The 16,442-nt window shown below is 45.9% G+C and overlaps 1 protein-coding gene across 2 annotated transcripts; it reads right to left on the bottom strand.

Annotated features, from left to right (window-relative positions):
- Positions 1-2,619: 2,619 nt before the first annotated feature.
- On the bottom strand, positions 2,620-5,956 carry LOC119652632 (collagen alpha-3(IX) chain-like). 2 transcript variants are annotated; one of them, XM_038056878.1, is made up of 11 exons: positions 5,807-5,956; positions 5,676-5,743; positions 5,196-5,614; positions 4,945-5,136; positions 4,807-4,878; positions 4,642-4,746; positions 4,467-4,575; positions 3,950-4,404; positions 3,344-3,893; positions 3,135-3,236; positions 2,620-3,072 (listed from the first exon to the last, which is right to left on the bottom strand). In XM_038056878.1, exons 1-11 carry the CDS (start codon positions 5,827-5,829, stop codon positions 2,708-2,710), a joined length of 2,460 nt encoding a protein of 819 aa, XP_037912806.1. In that variant the 5' UTR covers positions 5,830-5,956; the 3' UTR covers positions 2,620-2,707. The 2 variants fall into 2 exon arrangements, with proteins under 2 accessions (XP_037912806.1, XP_037912807.1); XM_038056879.1 differs by having other exon boundaries at positions 5,676-5,725.
- Between the last annotated feature and the right edge of the window lie 10,486 nt (positions 5,957-16,442).

Here is a 16,442-nt window from a genome sequence, read left to right as displayed (position 1 = left end):
TCCCACAGATTTTACCCTTGTGACGTTCCACACACCAAGAGGAGCGTCGAATGGTGTACGCCTTACTAGCGTTAACCACTTCAAACCTGATGATCACTTGCCAAGAAGTCCTCTAGAACTAGCCACCCGTCTACTGACGGTGCCAGAAATTCCAACCCAAAAATTGTGCCAGAGATTGGATCTGACGTTTAAAACTACAAGCTCAGTTCTCGCCCAAAATACAATGTTCGCTTTCGTTATAGGGATTTCCTTGTTGGCCTACTTGACCGCATCTGCAGCAAGCTGCCCTCCTGTCGGGTTCTTTGCGAGTTGCTGACCATCGTATAAACACCTACAGCACTTGGTGGGGCTATCGTACTCTGCATAATAGCCATCCAAGTTTGATTTTCTTGCGGTTAAGGAGTTTCCTTGCATATTGCTTGACGACTTTCACCACCGTTAGTTTTTGGTATCGAACATTCATAGAAGTGATACTTATCCGAGCATTTGTTACCTCTGGACATTCATGCTTTATGGCCTCCTCTACTTCGACCTTTCCTGTGAGGCAGTCAAAATCTCTGATTTCTAGATAACACGTAGGCTGTAGACTAGAGACGGGAGCCTATTCCCCAAATAGCCCCCCCCCCCTTTCCGTTTCGCAGAACCTATTATTACGAGTCGTCTTCGGGTTTAGTTCGACCAGGACTCCGCACATTTTCTATGGAAAATACTTGTGCTTCATTGGCTTCGGGTTTCATTTTGTAGCCGATTTCACTGAGGACTTTTGCAAATGTCTTTCCTTCCGTCGGCTAAATCAACATGAGCCGACAGGGTAGACCTTCTTCGTTCCCTCAGGTCTAGCGATTTTGGTTGGGTTTTTTTGCGGAAGAGGGATGCTGCAGTGTATTAAAATTGTCACTCCCGCATCAGCAGCCGCGTCATTTTCAAAGGCTTCCTCTTTATTTGGGCGTCCTGGTGTCACATCGGGTGTTTCAGCACTCGTTGCTCCTTTCGCTGAAATTTTACCAGTGCATCGTATTCAAGGAAAAGGAGCGCATCGTCTGGAATGGGTGTACCATCAAGAAGAAAGCCTCTATTCCAGTTTCCTGAGGGCGTGAGCTACTCTCAATTGATCCCGACGTGCACCGGTCATTCGTGGTTTGCTCTCCACCGAGAAGCTTTCTGAAGCTTACTACCTAAGACTCGGGTGTAATCCCAACTGGGGGTTCAGGACTACTTGACGTGATGCCTCGTATCGTGAGGGATCCGTTTAAGGATGCTAACAAACCCTTTGGAGATGCTGGCGCCCTTCTTCAGACCGTACAAATTTCCCTGAAACCCTACCAAATGAATAAACCACCAGAAAACTTCGTATCACCCATCTCGGATATTATCAGCATTTTTGAAAAATGGGTCGAGGATAACATTTCAACTTCTGTGTTAGTTTTTTGCTGTGCCAGTGATCATGCGACTTTGAGTAGGAAATCTAGAAGAGATGTTCTGATCTCTGTCAAATCCCCACCCTTCCCAATTTCAGAGCAGGGCCTACGTCCCTTGGCAGTGTTGAGACTGGTTTGTATCAACCTCATCTGCGATTTGAGTTAAAGGTTCTTCTATATCCTGGGCATCTGCTGTTGCCTGCAATGTTATGATGGTTGACTTCCATCTCTCCTTTACACACCTCATCTGCTCTTCTATGTTCCGGGCACCTGCTGTTGCCTGCGATGTTATCATGGTTTACCCCCATCTCCCCTTTACCCAGTATGCAATTTGGGTCAGCTCTACAGTGCTCGCTGATATGACTCTCCATTCCGTATCTCATGCATTGCTTCGGTCTGTCATTTCCACTGGTGCATGCCTTTGCAATGTGACCGAAGCCATGGTATTTAAAGCATCGTTTCAGCGCCACCTGCTCAGTAAGCGGACACATAACCCAGCCTATTGTTACTTTCCCTGCTGTTAACAATTTGAGTGCTGCCTCTACTGGTAGGCTGATGATGGCTGTTTGTGTTCCACTGCGGATTCTTGTAGTGCGATAACGTCGAAGTGGTCTCCGGCCTGCTAGCCCTTATGTCGGCTTCCTGGTATAACGACTTTCCGATTCGGCTCATCAATTTATCCGAGGTTACGTCCTTGGACTTCTCGAGCTCAACATTAAGCTTCGTCTAATGCGGTTGGTACTATCTTGCAATTTGGTGAGTTCAAGGTCTGCCTTCACTCTCCTGAGAATGTCAGGGTATGACCCTTCACTTCGTTTGCAAATTCTATAATAATCACCTCCGGTCTTATCGCCTTCCAATCCTTTCTTTTCGAGGTACCAGCTTTCTCTAGACTTTCATATTGGCCTTGACAGATCTGTTCCCTTTTCCCGGAATCTTAGCTGCTACAATTTCGCCGGAAACTTCAGTCGTCGTCCTCATGCGCTCCACTTTCTTGGGAGTACAGCCCCTTTTTCTTTTCGGGGTATGTAGACCTGTTAATTCGCTCAACCTGCCGTGCAGTCCGCCCCTGATTTCTCCCCTTTCAACTTTTACATAGGCGTTACTTGAGTCGTCTAAAAGTTTCATTTGAAAACAACTGTTATGGCGAAATAACCGTCAAACCAAAAAATATGAAGTCACTTTTGGTAGTGGAATTTGGTTCCGATGCTTTATTATAATGATAAGGGTATAAAAAGTAAATTGACAAGTATGTATGCATATTTCCTCCGCAAAAATTTCTTTCAGAATCAACCTTTCATATTCAAATTCACTGGTCCTTTACTTTGTTGTTGAAGCGGGTACGGATAGTACATTTGTTGTGAACAAGGGGGACATACTCCATTCGCACCCGGAAGACCTCTAGGTCCAGGGATTCCAGGCAGTCCGGTATCACCTCTTTCGCCTGGTCGGCCTGGTACTCCATCCGCTCCATGTCCAGGTGGGCCCTCCGGTCCTGGAGGTCCAGGTGGGCCTTCACGTCCAACACCCTCCTCACCGCGATCACCTTTCTCACCACGTTCGCCTGGTGATCCAGGATTTCCTTGTGAACCAGTTTGTCCGGGAATGCCAGGTAGGCCTGGTGGTCCTGGAAAACCACGCGGACCTTGATCACCTACAAGGAGAAGAGATTGCGTTTTGCTAATATGTTTCGTTTTCGTAATCAATTGCAGTTACCTTGAGATCCTTGGGGGCCCGGTGGTCCTGGTTTACCTGGACGTGAGCGACCAGGTGGTCCTGGTGGTCCAGTTAACGTTGAGACATATTGCGTTACGTGTTCTGGAAAAGTAAAATTTTAAATATTAAAATATTTGTATATAGTGGGCATATTATATATAATTTTCAGTTGGGCGACTTTCTTTTCGTCCTTAAATGTGCTTACATACCCTTAAGGAGTGACAAACAGATGTCCTTAACATCGCCTTCGGTAAGCGAAGAATATTCGGTTGCAGATACTCCCGGCAAACCAGGTGCACCTGGCGGTCCTGGAGGGCCTGGGGGTCCTGGTACGCCATCCTGGCCTGGCATTCCAGGTAAGCCCGAAAATCCTTGAGGTCCTCTGTCCCCGCCTGCTCCTCGTTCACCCGGCATGCCGGTTGCGCCATATTGTCCATAAATTGATCCAGTGTCAGGATAATATGTTAGCCTTTGTTCAGAGTAAGGTCCAGGAGGTCCTGGTGGTCCTGGAGGTCCCGGTTGCCCTGGTTCACCTGGGATTCCTGGAGGACCTGAAAGACCCGGAATACCTTGTAAACCTGGCGGGCCGGGCTCCCCTGGATATCCACGAGGTCCGGTAGCACCCGTTGATCCTCGTTCACCACGTTCACCTCTCATACCGCGAGAACCAGGGAGCCCGGGTATTCCATCAGCACCAGGCATCCCTGGCGGACCTTGAGGTCCTGGTTTACCATCTGTGCCTGGTTCGCCGTTTAAACCCTAAAAAATAAATTGCGTTAAAATCCAATACTTTTAAATAGAAGAAAATTAATTACTGGTTTCCCGTCCTCTCCAGGGACACCAGATAGACCTTGAACTCCTGGAGGACCTCTCGGACCCGATGGGCCAACAACCACACGCCGTTCGCCTGAACTTCCCCCTTCATATGTAACTACGCCAGGTGGTCCAGGAGGTCCAGGTTCACCTGGTTGACCGGGCAATCCTGGAGATCCCGGTAATCCACGTTCACCAACATAACCTCTTTCACCTCGTTCCCCCTTTTCACCCTGTGTTCCATTAAAACCAGGAAAACCCCTAGGTCCTGGTATCAAAATCGGAGCTTGTGATTCAGCTGGTGGACCAGGAGGGCCAGGTGGTCCACGCGGTCCAGTCTCTCCTTTTTCACCAACAAATCCTCGTGATCCTTGAATTCCTATTCCTGGAGGTCCGGCTATACCAGGCAATCCTGGTTTTCCTGGCGTACCAGGAACGCCTGCTTCTCCTTTTTCACCTTTTAGTTGGACATAGAAGTTTATTTGAACGGGACTTCTATGGAGTTATTCAACTTATTACCTTTTATTCCGGCATGGCCTTCAAAATTGAATGTGCCAGGAGGTCCAGGTGGTCCATCTCTTCCATCCAGGCCAGGAAGTCCTGGGAATCCACGCGGTCCTATCGGACCCTAGGAAAATTTAGTAAAAAAATTCCGTAAACGTATTTCACTTACAGAATAATACCCAGAACTTACATCTGTTCCATTGTAACCTGGTGGACCTCTTGGGCACTGTTCGGGACATGGGGCGCCGCCATACCGACTCTGATTACCGCCTTCAATAGGAGCAACGTCGTATTTCTGCAAGAGCAATAAAAAGTTAACACAAGGACGCGACTATACACTTTTTAGAGATATTACAGGAAGTTCTTCACAATTTTGTCTCATGGGTCTAGACGAATCGCAGCTGAAAACCATCCACTGGAGATCAATCTGTTCAAGCAATAAAAAAATCCTTACTACAATGCTTCGTTACTTAAGGAGCTGAGCATAACATACCGGAACGGTCCTTCTTGTGTAAACATCTTGCGCCACTGAAAAATATCCTTGCGTGTGATCTACGGGACCTCTTGGCATGATAAATGCAGACTGCTGACCGTCTGGACCATTAACGCGTTGGCAGTCGACCCAAAGAGTGACTGTATCTTGGTCCACCCCTAACATCACTTTATGCCATTGTTCATCGAAAAGCTGAAGGATGTTTGGACTTTAGAATATGAAGTCCAGGTACTGAAAAAAATAAATAATACCGAAGCCTCCTGAAAGGCAATAGTTTGAAGGTTTCCATCATATCCTGGGACAGTCAGTTCTAATGTCTGCATTGGCGGGTTGACAGTGAGACTAAACTGAGATTCATGCGAATAGTCATGTAGCTGGAAAAGGTACCAAGGGTCTTGAGGAGGAAAGATCGTCCGGAATGTACTCTCGAAGGAGAACTCATGTGGCACTCCTTGTGGAAAAACCTGGGACGCTTGGAGTGTTAGATTGGATTCACGTTCCATACGGTAGGCAGTTTGAAACTGGTTAGATCCTTGGACGCGACGAATGCCATCGTTCCGCAGTGCTTCTTGATCCAAATGATATTCGCGGATTAGATCAAAACTGTACAAATCCGGATCACCTGGTCGCCATTGTCCGCATGGTGTAGGATCTTCAAACTCGAAATTTTCTGGAAGGGGTTGAAATTACGAAAAGATGTTACGACTCTGCAAGCAAGAAGAAGCACTTACGGCCAAAAACATATTGAAGATTTATCCATAGTAGTAATGCGCTGAAGGTTCTGTAAGTAACCGAAAAGCTTAACCAGGATTTGCAGTTGGCACTTAAGATATACATAAATATCTCTGGATAATATCTATACCGTCTTAATATCTTATTCTCCATGTTGGAGTCTTGCAGTTCTCTTCGATCACTTGGGCACCACTTTTAGCATCTTAATCCTGTTTTGGCTGAAACCTGGTCCGCAATATTTGTAATAATCTCTGTGAATCGCGAAATGGAACTGACTGAATGTCATCCCTGCAAATTCTTTTAAATTGGTCCATTTCAAAAATCTATACTTAAAAAAGTCGGGGGTCTAAAATTTGCAAATTTGACGAGTCTATTCTCTTCTTGATCATATGCTTTACCATATGTACCACGTCATCTGTCCGCAGATGTTCTTGGGATGAGCTATCGTTACTAGAATTGAATATCAAGATATTGTCTAATATCAGAATAGCGAAGTAGCTAAAATGTTTGGACCATATGGGATTAATTTGGTCCCCATTAAGCAAATTGTTTTTTCGGCTAGTTCAGCTTCTCATTCTCCGCATATCAACATGGCTTGGACCGTCTATGTAGAATGCTAAAGTCCATAAGCGTTATGTGGTCAGGGACCGAAAAATATCTTTGAGTATTTGAAATTATATTTGAAAGCCAACAAGTTTAACTGCAAAATTTACCGACATTCAAGGCTGAATATCACTGGGACTGGAATATATCCATTCGGAGACAATTTTTTAAAACTTTCAACTCTCGACGAAGTAGTGGATAAGGGAGGAAACCTAGAAGACCTTTCTAAAGATATTTGTTTTAATGGGTTGAAAAACTCAGCGTAAGGCAGCTTAGGACGCAATATTCCAGATCAATTTCTATGGATATCCCATGCGCACTTTGATTGGAATTTCGATCAAGAAAACTATTTAGATATCCCCTCATTAATCACTCCTACGACTCGCAGTTTTAAATGACTTATCTCCGGCGAGAAGTGATCAACTATACCATCTAAACGATACCCAGATTTAACATAAAAACTTGACGGGAGGGTCATTGCATCTTGCTGGCTCGTGGGCTAATTGTTTGTTACTTCCAGCAGCGCCTACCGAAATCAAGATTCTGGTAAGCCAAGCAGAAAATCGGCGCAAGTTCTCAGTCCTAACACGAATCTATTTACACCTAAATCCCCGACTTACGAACTTCCTTTAACGTCTCGATAGGGAAGAGTGAGGGTCCCACTAGCCAAAGTGCACCATTACAAAATTGTCCAGAAAAATAAACCTTCCGCACAGCGTCATTTGGAAAGGATGACGAGCTTCTCGAGACATTCGCAATTCAAATTGTATTTGGATGAATTTCGATTAAGATAGGCGTTGAATCCTGGAGGAACCGAAACTATTGGCCAAGGTCATTGAAAATAGCGCCCAATGTGGGCCAAAAAGTGATGTCCTCGTTTTGGATTGTCGAATGTATATGATAATGACACCCTGGAAAAATTTACTTTCAGGATTGACTGCGGTCACATTTTCAAGGACAACTGAAATAATCAGCATTCGCCCAACAAGGTGTCACCTCAGGTGATCTTCGAGATAGTCACCGCCTGCATGGTCTTTCACTTCCATTCATCGTTCTGACTCTGGTCTGGTCTTGAAGCTTGAAAGATCGATCCTTCAAGTAAGTGGAGTCAGCCCACAGTGTGCTTAAAAACATCCGCAAGCAAGGGACTCGCAAAAAAGGGCGCAGCGAGTCGACTTGGCGATGATGTTCTGCCACCGCGTCAACCACGCCCCTGGCTTCAATGTCACGGGGCAGGATTATTCGCTCCACGGCAGACTTTGGATTCTGCGTTCAGAATTTGGACATTGTAGTCCGCATCCGCCGCTGGAGGTTTTCCTGATCGGTTTTCATCCACGGTAATATTCGGAATGCGTAAGCCAGTGAAGGTATAGCGAATACATTCAATGCACTTATTCTATTCCCTCCCAAGAAATGCGAGTTTAGCACCAACTTTTCACGTCGCAGGAATTCAGAGAGAGAGAGAGTGAACCTCTCAGATCACCACACCAGCACGGGTTCTTGCAGAATTCCTAGGTATTTATAAAAGTCTATCTCGGTCATAGCTTCGATGTGGAGGACACCAATGCTATGTCCAGCATGCGGCTCCTGATGGCTTTTGCGCGGATGTGTTTAATCCAAATTCCATCCGAATGTCATCATTCCGTGTTTACTATTCGCCACTACACATTAAGTGAGTCAGCTTGAACTTAGCATGTAGGCCATATTTGATTGCATGTAGTCAGTGCCATGCAAAACCAGAGGGAATCTCTTTGGAAGATTCCTCTCCGTATATGGGTAGGTTCTCTGGTATGGGCACCACCAGATCAACGCACTGATAAGGTGGTATGCCACCCTTCCATGACTGTCGCTAAGAACTAACAGACGTAGGACATCGATTAGTAGGGAATGCGGGATGCTGTCGAAAGCCTTGGCTGGTTTCTTGGCCTCCAGTTACCTGTCCCACAACTACCAAGTCGATAATGAATTGCTCTTTGCAACCCCTTGAATCGACTCGGCAGCCCTTCTGCTCCTCGGACAGAATGTAGTTGGTCTCGACTCGTTCTTTGATAACATCTGGTAAATTCATACTAGGCGTAGTTGCATGGCGGGTGTCTTCTTTCATTTCCGTCACCGAAAACTACACTGTTTGGGCGTTCTGTTGGAATACGTTGAGTGATCTGAAAAACTCCGCTGGTTCCCGGCGTAAATTGCATTCTGGACAAGTCTGTAGTGACTTTCTCCATATCATCCTAACCGACTGCATATGACAGAAAGCTTCTACTTTATTATGTCCGGAATTTCAACTACGGCTGCTTCACTGGGGGTGGCATAGTTCCTGTAAACCCTCTGCATTTAATTTCTCACCCGTCTGCTGGCATTGCCAGTGCTGATCTGAATTAGTTTAGTCATGTCCTCCCTCAGTGTAACCCGCCGACGTTCCAGACAAATTTTTCATGGTGCATCTCTTGGGTCACACAAACCAATAACGCGAAAGGAAATCTTCTGACCGTGCAAGCTGACAGCCTCACTGGACCACAATATACAAATGATTGCAGCTGAAGCAGCGACATATCAGCACACAGTCGAATTTTCGGAGTTGCTGGGGATTCATAGAGCCTGCTAATACCTGATCTATGCAAAGGATTCATTTCCGAGACTTCTTTACTCGCTCTTTGGAATTCGTCCCGAACATCAGCGGGGACCTCAGATGGGTGGTGGAGAAGAGTTCTTCGCGAGTCCCGAAACTGTTGTCTCCAGCGCAGCGTGGTGTTCTTGATGCCGCCGCCTGTGTTCCCCTCGACTCTTGGTCACCAGTTTACGTGATGACCTCAAGGTAGCCGGCATTGTCTCGCTGCGCGTAATAAAGCGGTACTGGTCCTATCTTAAAAGTTATTATTATTTTTATCTGTGTCCGGATAGCTTAGTGGTTAGAGCACTGAGTTGTCATACGGAAGGCCGCGGTTCAAATCTCGATGGTGGCAGTGGGATTTGTATCGTGACTTGACGTCGGATACCAGTCGACTCAGCTGTGAATGAGTACCTGAGTCAAATCAGGGTAATAATCTCGGGCGAGCGCAATGCTGACCACATTGCCTCCTAGTGTACCGTTACGGTCTTGAATGAAGTGCTCTAACACACTTCAAGGCCCTGATTCAATATGGATTGTTGCGCCAACGATTATTATTATTATTATTATTTTTATCTAAAAAACGAACACTGCTTCGGAGAATGGACTTTCTGTTAAAATCACGGATCGAAGGACCATTCTTCTCCAACATTCATACAAATCTACCTATAATTAATCCGGAAGCCACACACGCATTTACAGCTTCCGAAGATACCACTTGCTGGTTAGGGAAACCAATGAACACTTAACTTTTTGGTGGGGGGAATTTTCACAGTTTCTGGCCTAGTGTTTCCTCCCCTTCCTCCTCTTTCCCTTTCTCAGCATCGATCTATTCTTACTCTTTCCCTTCCTTCTCCGCAGCTTTGGCAATGGCTATTATAGGGTATGCCGAGCCTAGTGGCATGGTCTCCCATTGGTAAGTGCCCCGTGCAGGCCGCCGTAATCTTGAATGCATTTACTCGTGTCTGTCACAAGAGATGTCGTGATAGCGCTATGTTATAAGCGGACCAAATCCTCATTGATTTGGCACAGCTCGTAAGCGTTCGCCATCTAAGGCCTACGGCTGCTAAGTAGTACGAGTAGAGTCCACCCCTGACAGTCGCCAGCGAAACATCCCTTGTATTAACGAAACGACTGCCAAGAGCAGGGCCTCGCCTGACGTATGCCCGGGAACCCAGAGGAGGGTGACCTTAAGTGTGCCGCCCAGACGGTTCAGCACATCTCTACACTGCTCTACCAGCCTGGAGGATGTCGTCGTTGAGTACAAGGCCTTGATGGCCGCTTTGCAGTCGATCAGAATGGCTATGTTGCGCTTGTGGGTCGGATTTTGCTCCAGTCATCGGCAGACTTCCAATATCGCCAGTACTTCCGCTTGAAATACACTAGCGAAACCTGGGAGACCATACGACTTGGATACACTGTGTGTATTCGAGAAAACCGCCATGCCGACTCCACAGACCATCTTTGATCCATCGGTAAAGAATACTGAGTCATAACCTTGCAACACGCCGCCGGTCTTCCATTTTGCCCTGGTTGAAAAGTCCACAGCAAAGGAAGTTCCGCTTGCGTCTGGTATAGTCCGTGGGGAATGCCCAGATTTCCCCTAGGCACTGCGTCTAGGATGCTACTGAGGACGTGGAATCTTAACGATCATCCCTTTCTTCCCCTCTCTGGGAAAGGTCTTAGATTCCAAAGATTTCCGTAGGAGGAGATGCAGCACATCTGCAGTAACTGCAAGTACAGCGATAAATAACTCTGCGGGGAGGCTGTCAAGCCCAGTGGCTTTACTTCGTTTGAGTGCGTTGATGGCCGAAATGAGTTTTCTTTTACTTGGGGGAACAGTCCGTTTCGGTTTGTTACTGTAACTAATTGGTGAAGTTTTCTTTCCTCCTCTTTAATTATTCACCATCGTGGATGGGAAGTCGACCGTTAACGTCCTTCCCAAGACCATCGAAAAAGGTGCAACCAATGCAAGCCCTTTCGTAATGCGTATACAGTTCTGAAATCGATAGACCAGTAGGTTACTCCTTATAGCTTTGTACTGATGAAGGCGGTAAGTTGCTCCCGAAATATATATGTAGACTATAAAAGAAAATTGTAGTTTGGAGTAAGCTACTGGTCTATCAATTTTACACTTAACTACAAATAGAAGACAATACCTAACCTCGTAGTTCTGAAATCATTGCGACCTGCGGCATCTTCCGCTTCCTGGACAAATTCTCTTTTGTCACGGCATAGAATATGCTGAACTTCTCGAGATTTCGCTCGGTATTGGAGTTCGAGCGCGTCATGCCCGCCATTACCCGCAGCGATCAGTAGAGCTTTCAACCCCTTCCGTTCATCGATCCGCTTGCACGACTCCACAGTCAGCAGGATCTCATGACGCCCTTTCGGGACGTGGCCGACAACCTGTGCAGCACCCGAGAAAAGAGCGTTTTTGATGGCGGCCCAGTACTTATTGATGTTCTCAGGAGCGTTACCCAGTGTATCTGCAACTCCCCCAATGTCGAGCGATAGCTGGGTTGTACAAGCGGTCGATGTTGAACTTTGGGAGTCGCAGCTCTCCAGCTCTGTGGAAACTGGCGGACACAACAAACGAACGTAAACGACTATCAGATGGTGATCCCTTTCGAGGCCGATGCCAGCGCCTCTCTTGTTACGCACATCCAAAAGAAACTCCTAGATCTACTGCTGATCACGAAGCGGTCGATCTAATTTCTCGTTTGGTGTCGGTCAGTTGAAACAGTATGCCACTAATGACGAGGTGCTGGAATTTGCAGAAATCCACGAACCTCCCACCATCACTGTTACGCCAAAACCGCGCTACCCCATCATATGTCCGAGCAAGGTATTATCAGATCCGACCTTGGCATTCAGATCACCCATCATGATGTCGCCTTTAGGAAGCCTCCCTTGAACCACGTGTAATGGCTCATAGAAAGCATCTTTCTCTATTACATTGGAAGTCCCCGTTGGTGCGTAGCACTGTACAACTGTGATGCTTCTTAGCCTGGACCGGAATCTGTCAGAGACCGGCTTCCAGGTCAAGTGTGCGCCTTGCTGTAGCCGTGAAAAGCAACCCGACACCTGATTCGCTTTACAGAGTACAAAATCACATTGACATTAACGAGGCAAGAGGCAGAGAAGTACTCTCCAAAGAACCCAACATCTTAGTTCATTGGAATTCTCGCTCAAGTTAGAGAAAGGGAGAATTCTGAGGACCCCGCTATTGTTGTCGAGGAGCGTACGCATATTCTAGAAACCAATCATAGTTGACGTTTCGGTAGCAGTCGGGTTTGAAAATTTGCAGGTCTGTGGTTCACAAATTTCAATCCCTTTTACTCACCTCTAACGACAAGCAGGGAAGACTTTGAGTGTATTTTATAACCCCAACTCACAGGGCTGTCATCTTATTGCTTAGAAGGTCTTCTTCTAAGCAGAGAATGTACGTTGAGAAAATGGCCAAACCTTTTGTCGGGCAGTCGTTGTGCTGTCTATTTAGTCCGGGACGTCTTTCATGGTTCTTTAACTTATGGCTTTCAGTGTAAATTTGTTAGCCCAACGTGGAGGACCCGTTGGTACAATGTATCCCATTTTTAGGCGCAGAGACTGGTCTTCGTCCTTCTTGGGCTACAGTTTTCATGAGAATGGAACCTCAGCAATCACTAAGTAGAGGCATGGTTTGATAAATATGGAGCCGACCAGTTACGCCAAGTGGTTCATCAACGGATGCTCAAGGTATGGGACAGCGAATCAATGCCTGACGATTGGCAACGAGGCATTATCTGTCTCATACATAAAAAGGGAGATATCACACAGTGCAGCAGGGTATCACGCTGCTGAGTACCATCTATAAGATATTCTCCACTCTCTTGCTAGGCCGGATAGCCCCATACGCCCACAACATCATTGGCCCATATCAAAGAGGCTTCACTCCAGACAAATCAGCAACAGATCAGATTTCTCCTCTGCGGCAAGCGATTGAAAAACTCTTGGAATATGGACAACAGTTGCATCATTTGTTCATCGACTTTAAAGCTGCCTATGATAGCATAGCCAGAGTAAAACTGTACACGGCCATGAGAGAATTCGGTATCCCGACGAAATTAATAAGACTGACTAGGCTGACCCTGACCAATGTGCGAGGCCAGATAAAATCAGCAGTATCACTCAGAAGACCATTCGACATCAACAACGGTATAAGACAAGGGGATGCCCTATCATGCGTCCTCTTTAACCTGGCCCTCGAGAAAGTGATCCGTGATGCTGAGGTAAATACAAGAGGTACGATCTTCTTCAAGTCCACCCAACTACTGGCCTATGCTGACGATATCGACATCATGGGAAGAACCACCCGAGACGTACAAACTGCGTTCATCCAGATCGAGCAGGCGGCGCGAGATCTTGGGCTGCACATCAATGAAGGCAAGACAGAATATATGGTGGCACCGTCAGCACCACGAATCAACCAACAACCTCAAACCGCACTGGTCAAACACGAAGAAGAATAAGGACAGGAGAATACAACTTTGAGACCGTTAACAATTTCTCTTATCTAGGGTCGAAAATCACAACCGATAACAGCTACGATGATGAAATCTGCGCACGATTGTTGTCAGCCAACAGAGCCTATTTCAGCTTACAAAGACTGTTCCGCTCGAAACGTCTCACCATAGGGTCAAAAATCTTACTGTACAAGACTATGATCTTACCAGTCCTCATGTATTCCTCGGAAACTTGGGTTTGTGACACGGCAGGATCTGCAGCATTCGAAATTTATTTCGAATGTTGCGGATGCGGACGGGTAGATGGCGCGGAACTCTCCACTCACTCGTTTTAGAACGCACCAAGGGAGTGGAGAATTAGCGGTGGAAAAATGCCGTTGGTTGGGACAGTAAGGACCGCATGGAAATAAGCCGGTCTCTTCTGTTTCCAACCGCGGCGGTGAACACATTAGTTTTCTTACCATCTGTTTTGTATCGCCCTTCATAATTAAAGTAAAATTTAAATATTCAGTATACGCCAATAAAATGAAAATACTTTAAGGAGAAGAAAGTTTTTGAGAAACATCATAAGTTGGCGACGTGCTAAAGGTTCTTAGCAAGAAAAATTGCGAACCCTTGGCCGCGTTCGAGAGAAGAATCCTCTGAAGAATTTTTGGCCCCCTACATGAGGATGGACGATTTCGTAGCCTACACAATGACGAAATCTACGAGCGATACGATGACCGTCCGGTTGTGGATAAAATCCAGCTCAATAGGTTACGGTGGGCGGGTCACTTAATCCGTATGGATGAGGATGATCCCACCCGGAAAGTCAATAAGGGCAATATCTATGGTAGAAAAAGAAGACGAGGCAGACCCTGCCTAAGATGGAGCGATGGCGTAGGTCAGGACGCCAGACAGCTTTTAGGGATATCGAATTGGTGGACCTCGGCGCAACACCGGGATATCTGGAGTTCCTTATTAAGGCAGGCCTAGACCGGGTACCGGTTGTTGCGCCGTTGATGATGATGATGGTTTGATAGTGAAGCTGTTGGTGTTTCCTAGGTTCTACTCCATTGTAGGTCCCAAGTCTCGTTTCCACCCTAGGACCTATAGTACCCTATGACCGGTAATAGCGGAAGGGGTAATAATTTAAACCCCCCAAAACCATCGAATGGATTCGAACTTAAGTATCTGTAAACGCATTTGCTTTGTATGAGTTGAATTGCAAATTGAAACCTGGCATCATACAATCAACAAATGAATTGACTCCTTCTGTTTATCGACCATTAACAGCCATATCCAAGCGTCATTCAGCTGTACCCGATACCAATTCAATGAGAACTTTTCAATTAGCACACATTTCGCCGCAAGTTCGTGCAACCCTAAAATGTCGGCGAGAATTAAGTGAGAAAATAACTAACTAACCAACCCCCGGTATTTGTTTTTCAACTGCCCGAAATAAATTTATCCTTTCACACTATCAGCCAGCATTGACTTAGCAAACAGACTAACATGCAACTGGCCTATTTCGGACACCGTCCAATATCGTCGAGGCGTTGAATTGAATTACTTTACAACTTGTAAACATCTAAGGACTCGTAGATTCCTGAGCACCGTTAGACACCACCGTAAAATATAGGCTTTATTTGTCAATGCCAATGTTGTACCTGTTAATTAAGAACACGCAAGGTTTACTGACAGCCTGAAATAACAAATCGCCGGCCGTCATACTATGCAATTTACACAATCGGCCCCCACTTTCCATTGATAGCGTTTGAACTCGATGCCAGGGCAAGGACTCTTAAGCAGCGCCAGCTTCAGGGGGGGGCTTGGAGCAATAGGGGGGTCGGACCCCATATTTGCTTACATCAACATACATTAAGGGTAACTGAAAATACGTGTAAGTACGTCTTCCTTCGATTTGCTGCTGACAGGAAGGATACCAAAATGCTTGGTTTGTTACCTCATCTCCACAGCCTGTGGTAAATTTCATTCTATATTTGGTACTTAAGATGATGCTTCCGAACCACGAACTATAAAAGGTCATCCCACACTGAATGCCCTAAAATAAATATCCTTATTTAGATTAGATACCGACGAGTTTCCGCAGTAACCAGGTGGCTGCAGATTGAAGGGAGAGTTCATTAGTTTTCTCTATTCTTAACTTAGCCAATTTTTGCTTCATTTCTGTGAAATTTCCGTCAACTAAGGAGATGTCCTTCCAGTTTGGGAGGTGACTCGGGGCCATGCATCCCCATATATAGTGGCTGATGTGTACATTGCATGCGAGTATAGTCGAATCCATTTGCGTGCATTCAAAGAGTTCCTCAAAGTTTATTTGAGCCCCAAATATAAAGGAACGAAAATACCTGCCAGGACGAGAAGCAGGCGTTCGGTTGATATGAATGAATATCCTTTTCTGGCGCTTCCAATTCATTCTTTCATTTCCCAGAGGTTCCCATGTGTTTACATCTGCACTGCTATGTGTGTACATTGGAGCAAACATGGAGCTCAACCTGAAACACTCAAACCCATTAAATGCTATCTGGCTCAAAGATCGGACATGTTAATTGCGTTTCTACACTTTGAAAGCATGGAATTGGCTTCAAGTCAAAACTGTAAATAGATAGCGTACGTTTGATATGAAATGGAAAATGGAAGGATAAAGTGTAAATGGGAAAATTATGCTCTACGTTTTTTATGCACCAAGTGGAATCAACTTGTGCGTATGAGGGCAAAGCGAGGAAGCCTGCATTAATGCTGCTACTCTATTAAGTTACTTCCCTTCTTAATGAAGGATTTGTCCATTTAGACAGTCGGCAACAGTTACGGATTAAGAAGGAGGCGGACCTCTCTAAACTTGTTAAGAATCATACATGCTACCCGGAACACAAAACCAACAGAGAAAAAAACTTACGGGACAGGGGCTCGAAAAACTAGGGCCAGTCGTTTTTTAGGAGTGACATCACCTTGTTGTCGTGGGGAGGAGGGGCTACTGCACCAACGGTGTCCAAAACAGGAAAATTGAAGTTTTTGGATTTGAATTCTTCAAGTGGTAAGAAGTCACA

The sequence above is a fragment of the Hermetia illucens genome, chromosome 3, assembly GCF_905115235.1.
Source record: "Hermetia illucens chromosome 3, iHerIll2.2.curated.20191125, whole genome shotgun sequence".
In the NCBI taxonomy this organism is placed as follows: Eukaryota; Metazoa; Arthropoda; class Insecta; order Diptera; family Stratiomyidae; genus Hermetia; species Hermetia illucens.
This window is presented reverse-complemented; position numbering and strand designations above follow the sequence as displayed.

What these genes read in the sequence shown, in the direction of transcription:
- LOC119652632 (XM_038056878.1), bottom strand. Translation starts at nt 5,829, where the DNA reads ATGGAGAATAAGATATTAAGACG. An exon ending in TCTTCAATATGTTTTTGGCC is followed by an intron (nt 5,615 to 5,675) that starts GTAAGTGCTTCT and finishes AACCCCTTCCAG; the next exon opens with AAAATTTCGAGTTTGAAGAT. An exon ending in CTGTTTGTCACTCCTTAAGG is followed by an intron (nt 3,237 to 3,343) that starts GTATGTAAGCAC and finishes TTACTTTTCCAG; the next exon opens with AACACGTAACGCAATATGTC.